The sequence below is a fragment of the Nyctereutes procyonoides genome, unplaced genomic scaffold (assembly GCF_905146905.1).
Source record: "Nyctereutes procyonoides isolate TBG_1078 unplaced genomic scaffold, NYPRO_anot_genome, whole genome shotgun sequence".
NCBI lineage: Eukaryota > Metazoa > Chordata > Mammalia > Carnivora > Canidae > Nyctereutes > Nyctereutes procyonoides.
In genome coordinates, this window is record NW_026575128.1 from 2,425,903 (window position 1) to 2,439,262 (window position 13,360).

Genomic DNA, 13,360 nt, shown 5'->3' on the forward strand with positions numbered 1-13,360 from the left:
GTGCTTCTTAGTCTCCACCCTTCATATAAGTCACTTTAGATTCTGTTTTTTCCTCTCCCCGACTTTGTCCCGTCGCTAACAACAAGCAACCCCCCAAGCCTTCTCGTGATTCCTGGCCACCCCTTCCCTCTTCCTATCTCCATTAGCTGAAGCAATGCAGCCTTCTTATCTGCCTTTGACTGTTCTTCCTTCTGTCAGGCTTTCTTCTGATTCTGCACTCAGTGTCAGATTGATCTCTGTAAAACATTGCATCTAAGTCATGTCAGATTTCACTCCCTACAGGATTAAAGCCAAGCTTCTTAACCCTGCATTCAGAGCCCTTCATTGGCTGTTCCTAGCCTACCTTTCTAGCCCTCCCTTCCACAACTGTACCTGCCTCCTGTTCCAAGTGCACTGCTCTATTCACTATCCTGTGAACAAAGTACTTTCTCCCTGGACCTTCCCAGGCAGTTCCCATCTCTTCCCTGCCACCTCTACCTCTCTAAATCCCACCTATCTTTTGAGGTGAGGTACTCTGCAATGCACTTCCCAATGTGCCTTTTCTGGTCTCCCTATCCTGAAGCATTCACTCTTACAGAACAACCAGAATAGACCAGCAACAGTGGGGTATTGCCTGAGACCTTGTTAAAACTGCAGTCTCAGGGGATCCCTGGGTGGCGCAGCGGTTTGGCGCCTGCCTTTGGCCCAGGGCGCGATCCTGGAGACCCGGGATCGAATCCCACATCGGGCTCCCGGTGCATGGAGCCTGCTTCTCCCTCTGCCTGTGTCTCTGCCTCTCTCTCTCTCTCTCTCTCTCTCTGACTATCCTAAGTAAATAAAAATTTAAAAAAAATTGCAGTCTCAGGTTCCACCTGGGACCCATGGGACTGAAATATGCATTTCTTTTTTTTTAAGTTTATCTTTTTTAAGATTTTATTTATTTATTCATGAGAAATACAGAGAGGGAGAGGCAGAGACACAGGCAGAAGCAGGCTCTATGCAAGGAGCCTGATGTGGGACTCGATCCCAGAACTCCAGGATCATGCCCTAGGCCAAAGGCAGGCGCGCGAAACCGCTGAGCCACCCAGGGATCCCTAAAATCTGAATTTCAACAAGATCCCCAAGTGATTTGTGTAAATATTCAAGTTTGAGGGTACATTCATTAAGGGTAGGATTTTGCTTGTTTGGGAATGGTCTTCAACCAGAGCTGGTGATGTTCTCAAGCGCCAAGTCTAGCAGCTCCCATCAGGTGACAGGTACCACATCTGGCCAGATCCTACAAGCTACGGGAAGGGGTAGATGGCTGAGAAGTATGCATACATTGCTTAGATCCCTCTCACCTGGAATCTACTCCTCCCAAGGGCCCAGGAGCTCAGGCTCTATAAATCTGACTCCAGAAAGCACTCTAGCGACACAAGAAGGAATCAATTAATCAATGAAAAAGTAGTTATCAAGCATATAGCAGAACTTCTTCCTCTTCACAAAACATGTATTGGTGGAAATGGTTGTCATTTTAATGTATGTCTTGAAAAGAAAAATATGTATTTTAGTTTTTCTTTATGATAACATCAATATAGTTTCTGAAGTGGAAACTTAGAAAAACACAATATGTCACATGAAGAAAATAAAAATGACTCACCATTCTACTATCCAACTATAAATACTGTTAATTTAATATTTGTTTGAGATCATCATTCATTCATTCAACAGTTTTACAGAGCCCTACTGTGGGCCAGACCTATGCCAGGCACTGGCGGTTCAGGGTGAAGAAGACATGGTGTCTATTTTTTGGCAGCTCACAGCCAGGGGCTGGGGTGTGGGAGACAAGCACTGAACAAATTAGGAATAGCAGTATATGAGCTTTCTAGGGGAGCTCTAACAAAGTACCACGAATTGGGTTCCCTAAAACACAGAAATGTATTCTCTCATAGTTCTGGAGGCTAAAGGTCCAAGATCAAGGTGTTGGCAGGATTGATTCCTTCTGAGGGAAATGCTGTTCCATGGCTCTCTCTTCACTTCTGGTGACAGCTGGCAATCCTTGGCATTCTTTAATTTGTTGCTGCTCACTCCAGACTCTGCCTACATCATCACATGGCATTCTCTCTGTGTAGCTGTATTCTTATAAGGACACCAGTCATATTAGATTAGGGACCACCCAACTCCAGCATGACCTCAACTTAACTAATCACATCTGCAATGACCCTATTCCAAACAAGGTCATATTCTGAGGTACTGGGGTTACTATCTCAACATATCTTTTGGCACGGGGGACACAATTCACATACCAGGCAGGGACAGAACAGACTCTGGGAGAGCATGACCAGGGGACTCACTTTGCCTGGGAAGACTCTCCTAGAAAATGACATTCCACCTGGGACGGAGCAACAAGTAGGGATTAGCCAGGCAAAGGTGGCACAACAGATAAATACGGGGCTTCAGTACATGAAGGTGGGGATGGGCTGGAGAAGAGCATTCCAGGCAGACAAGAGACAAAGGGTACTTTTGAGGAATGAGAAAAAGGCAAGTGCAGCTGGAATACAGAAGGGCAGGGGCATGGGATGAGCTGAGTCACTCGGCTTATGGGCCTTGGTGTGAGGGGATTTTACTTTATCCTGGAGGAAATGAGGAGCTATGGGTAGCTGTCATGCAGGAGTGGTTCTTTCTTCTTTGTGAGCAATCTCACAAAACTGAGCTGTCTGAAGGCTGTATGGTTCCTCTATATCCCCAGTTCGGAGGGAAGACACTCAGCCATGTCCTCAGGAGTCTCCTGGCTGAGAGAAGATACATGGCAGCCCTGTCTGAGGAATGAAGGCATGACCATGCCTCCAGCAGCCCCTAGTACAAGTGGGGAGGACAAGCCCTGCCCTCAGCAGCCTTGATCTGAGCAGGACACAGAGTTCAACGGCTCTGGGTCTCTCTTTCCCTTCGGTGTCCTGAGTCCTTGGAGTTGGGGACACAGATTTGGGCTTGGCCACCCCACCCTCTGCTCTGTCATGAGGACTGTGTCTGAGAATGTGTTCAGGGCAAGTGCATGACCCACGTAGGTCCCTGAGGCAGATGCTGAGGGAGGCCAGGGGCTAGGTTTAGCAGGGGCCATCTTCTTAGTACTTTGATCCCCTCAAAGAATGGCTCTTGCCTTTCTATCCAGGAACCAAATTGGCCCTCAATCCATCCCTTACTACACCCTCAGAGGGCCACCTCTTTACTGTGTGTGATGGGAGAGGGCCCCCCACCCTGCCCCAAGCTGCTTGTCCTCCCTTGCCTAGGCTGGGTGGGCCAGGCTGGGTGGAGAAGAAGTGGGTCAGCTCGGTAGCCATGGTGACAGCAGCTGCTCCCTGCCAGCCTTCTCATCTCCTCACCACAAACCTCACTGAGGAGCTCTTTTGTCCGGCCTGCAGGGATGGGGGCCAGGAGAGTGGTACTGGGGGCTGGAGCGGGGATGAGTGTGTGTGTATTCAAGCTCACACGAGCGGCTGCTCAGAGCTGGTGTGCATGCCTCAGCCAAGGGAACCCACGATCCAGGTAAGATACTTCCCACTTCCCTGCCCCCTGAAGGGATGGGCTCTTCCCGCCTCTCTGGGCTGGGCAGAGGCCAAGGAGAGGGGTGTGTGTATTAGTGTGTGTGAGTGTGTACACATATATGAGTCTGCAAACGCCAGTGACTGTCAGTTTGACTGCTTCTGTGTGCCTTTGTCTTGGGGGTGCATGTGCATATCTGTGTACGCATGTGATTATGTCTTTACGGGTATATCATCTGTCTGGGTCTGTATGGTGTGTGGTCATACATTTGAAATTGAGTGCCCTACGTTTTTCCCCTGTGTGTATATAGTGTTGTGTGTGTGAGTCTGGCTTGGGAGAGACAAAGGTCACGTAATCAGGAAGGAAGCTGGCCTGGTGCTCCGCATGCAAGCTGGGGATGCTCCCTTGGCCCAGCCTACCTCCCCCACCGTGTGCCAGCCCTGTCACCTACCCATCTTTTCCTGAGGAGGGAAAGGAAATGCTGGAAAAAAGAGAACCCTTCTCCCCTTCTGTGGATGCAGACACTGGCGTCTGGCATGGGCCCAGATTGGTGTGGGAGATGTGGTGGGCAGCCTTGGTGCTGGATTAAGGTTGGGTCAGGGGTCTCAAATGCCAGACCCGCATCCAGTGAGGGACCAGGAGCTGAGATGCTGGGAGAGATGAGTATAGCTTTACATGCCAGCTTCTCACCTCGGCTGAGAGGCACAGATCCCATGCCATCCCGGGCTCTGCGTAGAAGCAGCCCGGGCTGGAGTGAGAGGTGATTTTGGATTCTGAGCCTTCCCATGAAGTGGCTGCACCTGGTGTGCAATCCAGACCAATAAGCATTAACACCTGTGCAGTCCTTCACAAAGGCACCGGTATGAGCAGTAATAGTGGAGTTGTTGCCCAACTGAACAGTTAGTACTATACCGATGCTTATTTTGCAACATTTCATCTAAGACAGGCATTATTATCCCCACTCTAGAGATGAGGAGCAGTAGGCTTGAGGGGTTTGTTAAGGAAATTTCCCTGGGTCATACAGCTTGTTAAGTGACAGATCTAGGTTTTGAACCAAGTCTGTCTGTCTCAAAAAGACCAAAACAAAAACAACCTCTGTTTTTAATCACAGTGTTTTCCTGTTCTTCATTATCCCATCTGACACCCAGTCCAGACTGGAGAGTGCAGCTGGGTCCAGGTGGCAAGTAGACTCATCTCATAGAAGAAGAGATGGAAATTCAGGGAAGCTGAATGACTTGCTTAGGGTCATATGGCTAGGGGTGGAGCCAGGAGTCCCCCCCCAGTCCCCCCTACCCACATACACATACTGGGCAGGGACACAGACCCCATTAGTCGGGGAGGACTGAGGAAGGAAGGATAGGGTCTAGAGCTCCTTAGCACTTGGACCTCCATGTGTCCCTTATGTCTTAAAACCCTTAAAGTTGTGGGGGGGCTTCAGCAACAGCAGTTTGACATTAAGGTGCCAACAGGAAGATTAGAGGACCCAGGAGCTGGGACAATTTTACAAAGTAGGAAACAGAATCAGAGAGTTTAAATGATTGGCTCAGCATCACACAACTATCCCCAAAGTCTTTTTACTCCACAAGCTACTGGAACCTCTTAAGGACAGATGTTTTCACTAGCCCTTCCTCTAAACTTCCCTCTTTCCTTTCAGATTCTTATCACATCATCTCCTTGTGGGACCTACCCTGACTGCCTTTGCCTCCTTTCTTGGAAACTGGTGTCTGGACAGAAGTGACCTAAAGCCTCGTGTAAATGCCCTAGGGGTGTGCTGTTGGGAGGGGCACAGCCCCCTGTGATGTGGAACACCACGCTCAGATTCATCAGTTCAGTGAGTTTGGGTTTTCTTCAAAGTGGGGAGGAAGGGCAGCCTGACAGCGGTTCAGCACCGCCTTCAGCCCAGGGCATGATCCTGGAGTCCCAGGATCAAGTCCCACGTCGGGCTCCCTGCATGGAGCCTGCTTCTCCTCCTGCCTATGTCTCTCTCTCTCTCTCTCTCTCTCTCTCTCTCTCTCTCTGTGTGTGTCTCATGAATAAATAAATAAAATCTTTAAAAAAAAAGTGGGGAGGAAGCACCTACCAGGCGATGTGGGATCTGAGAATTATGAGGCTTGAGTTGGAGCTTTGGTTTTGTCACCAACTTTTTGTGTGACCCTGGGTGTGTCTCTTTCCCATCCTGGGCTTTGGGTTCTCACTCTGTAAAATGAAAGACTTGGGATGGAATAGGATTGGCAAATCTATTTTATTTTTAAGATTTTATTTATTTATTCACGAGAGACACACACACACACAGAGGCAGAGACATAGGCAGAGGGAGAAGCAGGCTCCATGCAGGGAGCCCAGGGTCTCCAGGATCACGTCCTGGGCTGAAGGTGGCGCTAAACTGCTAAGCCACCTGGGCTGCCCAGCAAATCTATTTTATTTTATTTATTTATTTGTTTGTTTATTTATTTATTTATTTATTTATTTATTTATTTATTTTCGCAAATCTATTTTAAATCATGAGCCAATTCTCACCAGTTGGTACTAGAGCTATGTTGAGAGGGATTCTGAGGTTAAATCTGGCCTTGATGGGAAAGAGATGGATTAGTGATGTCTACTGTGGGGGGATCTTCCAGTCTATCACCCTCTGACAGATTTCTTGGTTTCTTCTGTTAGAAGAAGGGTGGGTAGCTAGGTTTATCTTGGGCTTTCAGAACGCCTCATTGACTTTCAAAAAAGGCTTATGATCTGGTTAGACACATGGTCAAAGGGACCAAGGGGCCTGGGTAGCCCGGCAGAGCCCTGAGACCCCTATTGTTAGGATTCAAGAGATGGTTCAGAGGGCTAGGGTACTGAGACTCCAGGGTAGAGGCCAAATATCCACACCTGGAAAGAAAACAGTAGTTTCCTTCCTTGAGGACCTTGGAGGGTCTCTGCTGGCACGGAGCTTTGGCAGGAGTGGGAATAGTAGTCCTTGTCCCAGGAGAGGAAATCTGAGCCATAGTAGTAGATGCTGCTGTGGCAGTAGATGGGAGTCATCGAGAGAACTCTAGAGTGAGGTCCCCATGACCTGGTGAGGAAGTGTTCCCTTCCTTGGGGAGCCATGAACTGGGCTGGCAAAGGGACAGCCATGCTCAGAGGCAGGGAATTATTGAGATGACTTCTGTAGGAAGGAGGTAGTTCATTTAACAATCCTTCAGAGCTACCAGTCTATGAGGTGCTGGGTTCTGTGCCTTGCTGGCTGCTCCCCACTCCCCCATTTCTGCCTGCTGCTCCTTTCCCATCTCTATAGTGTCATGGCTCAGGAGTCACTGTGAGTAGGACGTCCTCCTCATAGTGACCAGGTGGCCAGCTCTGTCTCTTTGTCCTTTTTTTTTTTTTTTTTAAGATTTTATTTATTTATTCATGAGAGACACACAGAGAGAACTAGAGACACAGGCAGAGAGAGAAGCAGGCTCCCTGCAGGGAGCCCGATGCGGGCCTCGATCCCAGGACCCCAGGATCACACCCTGAGCTGAAGGCAGACACTCAACTACTGAACCAGATGTCCCTCTGTCTCTTTGTCTTAACTCCTCTGGAGCTAGGCCAGCTGTCAGAGAAGCAACTGGAGCCCCAATTCTGAGCCTGCCAATGCAGTATATGTTCACAGGCTCTGCTATCTAGTTAAAGGGCTTCTAGAGATCACCTAATGCAACTTCTTTGTTTTACACACAGGTAAGGAAACCAAGGCCCAGAGAAAGTGACACAAGGAGTCTGTATACATTCTAATCCCACTTCCTGATTCTTACTTCTCTCACGCCACCCAATCCAGCACTCTTGTACTAGGGGTCAGGCCTCAAGACCTTGGGTCCACTTTTCCTGTCCCCTTGGGGGTGGCCTATCTGGCAGGACCCTCTGAAGCATTCATCAGCTCACCAGGCCCTCTGGGTGATCCCTGGGTGGTTAAAGATGAGAAAGTGGCTCCAGATGGTGCTGAGTCCCGGATGTCAAACCATCTGCTTGTCAATGTCATTCATTATTCATGAGGAAACATGAGCCCCTGGGTTGGAGGGGTCAGGAATTTTGTCCCATGCCTTCCTCCCTGCTCAGCTTTGGGAGTGGTACCCTTGAGCTTCCTGTAGGCTTCGCTGGGGAAGCACTTACTTCTCCAGCTGTGGTCTGGGTAGGGTTCCTTCTGCCCCTCACATGCTCATGCCAGCTGTGAAAACCTGGGCCAGAGAGGTTTTTCTCATCAGAGATCTTTTTTTTTTTTTTCCCAAAGAACCAGAGACTCAGGGCAAGGGCTGAATGGGAGGGATGGGCCCACACCTTTGAGTGAGCTCTGGGTTGGAGGGGCAGGAGCTGCTGAGTTTGTCTACATCCTTTTTTTTTTTTTTTTTAAGATTTTCTTTATTTTGAGAGAGAGAACACATGTGAACCTGCAAGAGTGTGCAAGTAGGGGGAAGGGCAGAGGAAGAGAGAATCTCAAGCAGACTCCCTGCTGAGGTGGGAGCCTGAGAACTCGGAGCTCCATCCCATGACTCTGAGATATGACCTAAGGCAAAACCCAGAGTAGGATGCTTAACCGACTGAACCACCTAGGTGCCCCTATGTCTGCATCTTCTTGGGAAAAGGAGACCTAGGTGTGAGTCCAGGTGCTACAATATCTTAGCTGAGTAGGATGGGTAAGGCCTTGACTTTTCAGAGACTCAAGTTTCTCATCCTGAGACATAGAGATTATGTGGCATAGAGATTACCACACACTTAGTAGAAATACTTTAAAGAGCAAATTAGGCTCATGTTGTAAGCCCTCTCCCACCACCCACCAAAACACCGTGCAGATACCAAAAAACCCCCACACAAACTGGCACTAGAATTGGAAACTAAAGAGAAGAGATCATCATAGGCCCAAGTCCAGGGGACTTTCCATTAGCTGCAAGGTTAATGGGGGATGGATAAAGAAATATAATACGGGGCTCTGCATACATCACAGGGTGAGTGAAAACGGTCCAGACGACCACAAAGGAGGGAGAACACAGCTTTGACTCGTCCCCACTGTCAGCCCCAATTTGCCTGGTTGGCAGGAGCCATGCTGACCGGGAGGCTAAGTGGCTACCATTCACAGCTCTCTGGGGACTGAATCCTCTAGAGTGGCCCCTCCCCTTCTCCCTCATTCTTCTCCACCCACCCACACACTACAACTTTGTCCTTTTAGAAAGTCAGATTCCCTCAGGGTGACAGGCCTGAGGGCAAAGGGTTAAGCAGAATGACCTGAGCCCTGGGATCAGGAGCTGCCCTGGGAAGAGCTCTGTAGGCAGAGACAGAGCTGGGAAGGGCTGTAGGCAGAGCCTGCAGGATCAGCTGCTTTTCCTATGCTCTGAGCAGAGGACACCCACTGCTGCATTGGACTTTCAGCCAAGTTGTAGAGGCCGACAGCTGGAGATCCCATCTCTGTGCAGAACCGAGCTATGGATGCCTGCTGCCCCGCTCCCGCAGAGTGGCCCCCATGGCCCTCTGTCTTCCTAGCCCTCATCAGAACTATCTGATTTAATATTTAATTACATAATCAGTTATTTACTATCTGCCTCTCCTCCTGGACTGGAGGCTCTGGGAGGGCAGGACCAAGTCAGCCTGGCTCACTGCTGTATCCTTGGCACTCAGCATAGGCCTTGGAATTTTAAGAGCGTAAATATTTGTTGAATGTAGCTTTGGAAAGGAATTTGGCAATATTTTCCAAGAATCAAAGAAATGTTTATATCCTCGGTATCAGTTGGGATGCTTTTGGATGTAACAGAGAACACTTGATTCAAACTGGCTTAGCACATTATCTCCCATAACTGGAAGGGCAGAGAAAGGCAGGCTCCTGGGTGGCCTGAGGTCCTTTCTGTTGCTGTGCTGCACTCAGTGACACTGGCTTCCTCCTGGACCCGGTGCTCTCTAGGGGGAAGCGTCTTGAGGGAAGAACTGGGGCAGGGGAGAGGGAGACCCTACCTCTCTGGTAAGCATGGAATCCAAACCTCCCCCCCACCCCCCGCTTAAGTCAGATTTGACCAACTTAGTCATATGCCTGCCCTCGGACCAGTAGTACGTACGAAGGTGAGTGCCATTCACGGATTGGCTTGAACTAATCCAGATCAGCCTCTGAAATGGGATGGGGTGGTACCCAACAAAACCAACCCTCTGTCAGGAAGCAGGGAGGGAGAGTGGACGTTGGAGACGCTCCCAGCAGTATCCACACCCAGCCCCCTCACTCTGTTTCTGGGAATCAATCCTAAGGAAATAAGCGGATCCAAGCAGCATAGAAGGATGTTTATAGCAGCGTTGTTTAAAAGGCAGGAGAGAGGGGAAGAAGTCAGACCTGATCTAAGGGGTCATTGTATTGAAGTAGTTAAGTCAATTATGCTCCCTCTATACAGTGGAATCTTCTAGTGGTATTGAAACGTTAATACCATATGTTAAAACATGTTAATGACTTTGGGAAACGCTTGTGATATGATGTTAAATGAAAAATACCGGGGTGTAAAATTGTATTGGCAGTGTGAGTTCCATTTTTTTAAAGATTTTATTTATTTGAGAGAGAAAGAAAGTGAAAGAGAGGGGGGGGGCAGAGGGAGAGGGGCAGAAGGAGAAGCAGAGCCCCAGCCACATGCAGGGCTCCCACACATCCACAGCCCAATGCAGGGCTCTGATCCCAAGACCCTGGGATCATGGCCAGAGCCGAAGGCACATACTTAGCCACTGAGCCACCCAGGTGCCCTGAGTTCATTTTTAAAAATGCATAAGAAAGACCCTGGGAAGGAATGGGGTAAAACACCTCCAGTGGCTGCCGCTCTGTGGTGCGCTTAAGAGTGACTTGTGCCTCCTTCCTTAGACTTCTCTGTGCTCCCCCCTTAGCGGGAGGTCCCCTTCCATAGTCCCCGCAGACTGGGGCCAGTTTTGCTCTCCCTGTTCTTATTATTGGCTCTGAAAGTAATCACACCTGCTAAATATTTACTCCATGCCTGACACCGTTCTAGGCGCCTTCATTCACATGCTCTAATTTAATCCTTACGACAGTCCTATGAGGTAAGTGCTTTTATTTCTCATTTTGCTGAAGTGTTCACTGAAACCCCAAGGTGCTTGGTCACAAGATCACACAGCCAGTGTGTAGAGGCCTTTAGAATTCAAGAGGGGGCTGTATGACTCCACAGCCTCTGCCTTCACTGCCAAACCAGGTCACTTGCCAGGACAGCCGTGTGCTAATAAGAATATTCTGTTCCATTTATCAAGCCAGACCCCGTGTACGCTCTTGACATTTATTTATTTCCTCGATTGCTACAGCGTCAGGGAGGCCAAGTGACTCGCCCAGGGTCACACAGCTTGGTGGAAGCGGTGGGCTGCAGGAGAGTGGCCCCAGGGCCTGAAGGGGGACCCCTTTGTCTCCCGCCCTCCCCCACAGGGTTGCCTGAGGCCTTGCCTCCCCTCGGACCATGTTTAACGGGGAGCCGGGTCCGGCCTCGGCCGCGGCCTCCAGGAATGTGGTCCGGAGCTCCAGCATCAGCGGTGAAATCTGTGGCTCCCAGCAGGCTGGGGGTGGCCCCGGGACCACCACAGCCAAGAAGCGGCGCAGTAGCCTTGGAGCGAAGATGGTGGCCATCGTGGGCCTGACCCAGTGGAGCAAGAGCACACTCCAGCTCCCCCAGTCCGGTGAGAGGGCCGCGACGCGCAGGGCCTGGGTTGGGGCCCCTTGCAATGACAGGGCACCCAGGGAATGTCCTCACACCCACCAATATCCATATAGCACTTACTGTACACCCAAGTACTGGGCCTGGGACACATCCTGACTCACTGAATCCCCGCAAACTCCACAAGGCAGGTGCTAAAGCACAGAGAAGGCAACTGAGCTGCCCCAAACTACAGAGCTGGTGGGTTAGTGAAGCCTGAACTCAAACCCCAACAGCCGGGCTTCTGGGTTCGCACTCCTAAACTTTACGCTGCGCTACCTCCACGCACAGACTTACACATTCATCATCAATCATGTATTTATTTAAAGATTTATTTATTTATTTATTTGAGAGAGAGAGACAGAGAGAGCATAAGCAGGGAGGAGGCGCAGAGGGAGGAGCAGACTCCATTCTGAGCGGGGAGCCATGTGGGGCTTGATCTCAGGACCCTTGGGATCATGACCTGAGCTGAAGGCAGAGGCCTAACTGACTGAGCTACCCAAGTGCCCCTCATCAATCATCTATTAAACTGCCATCGTATTCCTGACACCATGCTAAGTGACACAGCTTCCTAAACACACATCCACAGGATTCAATCGCACCTGTGTTTTCTGAGTTTCCTGAGTACAAATGGCCACACGAATGTCATTACAGGTGTACATTACAAGTCACAGGACACACACACACACACACACATTTTGCGTAGTCATAGAGATAGTGTGCTCAATTGCTCAGGAAGCCATCCCTACTGCCAGGAAAGCATATTACGGTCATTCCCACTGTTTGTGGTCACAATAAAGCCAGTTGTGCACATCACACAAGCACAGCCCTCTGAGTACTAATGCACAGACCCAGATCATAATGACATAGTTACACACATGCATACACAGCAGCCCATGGTCACAGAAACGCATTGCACGTGTATATGCACATATCTCATGAAGCCACATTCACACACACCTTAACAGCTACATCCTGAAAAATACATTCTCTCAGACACCTAGTTTTGGAATCCTAGTTATGCCCAGACCGGCAGGGTGGGGTGGTGGGGGTGGTGGTCACCTACTTTGTCACACACAGTCACATTGGACCCCACATCACAGAGGAGCCAGCCCTCCCCTCCAAGACCTCCTCACTTTGTGGCATCAGCCCAGACACCAGCTGGTTTTGTTTTAAAATCTCTTCCTGCTTATTTTGTTCAGTGTAACAACTTCCCCAGGAAACCTTCAAATAGGGCAGCTGGATGGGGGTGGTGAGGGGGCGGGGGCGCCGGAGGATCCAGAGAGAATGCTCATCAAGACTCCCAGTTGGGGCTGAGGGTGGGAGACTTTTCCAGGCCTTAAAATAGATTTTTACAAAGCCCTTCACAGGAGCACGTGGGATGGTCTTTTCCAGCAATCAAGCTGCGATGTGGTTTCTGGCTCAGGGAAATGCTAGATGGGGAGAGGGCTTGAGGCTATCCATGCCCCAGGATGGGCAGGGCCTCTGTGAGCATGCAATATAGGCCTGCACTAGGGAGTCAGGGAGATGGGGATCCAGGAGTCGGGCTTGTAAAGGACGAAGGGGTGGGATTAAGGTCAGGGGATTAAGATTAGGTTGAGGAGGTATTGGGCCCCAAGAGTGTGGCTTCAGGAGACCAAGCCCTGCTGATCTCCAGCTGAATGCACCTGATGCAGCTTCAGACCCAAGGGCCTCTTCATGTCCAAGCAATTTGGCCAGACAGTCATCCAAGGTCAGGGCCGGGGCCTGAGTCACTGGGAGACCTTCTGGTGGTCTGCCTGGGGCTATTCACCTACCCAGACTCCACAGTCAATGGGCAGGGATTGGAATAGATGCCAAGACCTCAAGCCTCCAGGGGGGATGGATGACGATAGGGCTTCTGGATCACTTGTCTCCATCGTATGCAAGGGTGCAGCTGGAGACCTGGAGCCTGAGCCAGGTGGATGGCCCAGATGCCCTTTTAACTGAAAGTCTCTGTGAATCATCCAATCTTTCGATGTGAGAGCAGGGGGGGGGGGGGGCCCTTGGGATCATCTAGTCTGATTTACTCATTTTATTGATGAAGCATTGGAGCCTGGAGAGGAGAAGGTATTTTCCTGGAGAACAACTTGAAATTGGCCTTCAGAGCCACGCCCTGTCATTTGCTAGTTGGATGATGCGGGCAAGTGACTTCATTCCTCTGAGCCTGCTTCCTTGAT

At 50.0% G+C, this 13,360-nt stretch overlaps 1 protein-coding gene across 1 annotated transcript in view; it reads left to right on the plus strand.

The window, feature by feature from the left end:
• RIMS3 (regulating synaptic membrane exocytosis 3) overlaps positions 1–13,360 on the plus strand; it is a 41,836-nt gene that overhangs the window by 11,387 nt on the left and 17,089 nt on the right. The window contains exons 2-3 of the mRNA XM_055342124.1: positions 5,153–5,329; positions 10,898–11,145. Of these exons, the coding sequence (XP_055198099.1) occupies positions 10,929–11,145 (217 nt within the window). The 5' untranslated portion in view covers positions 5,153–5,329; positions 10,898–10,928. The remainder of the gene's footprint in view (positions 1–5,152; positions 5,330–10,897; positions 11,146–13,360) is intronic.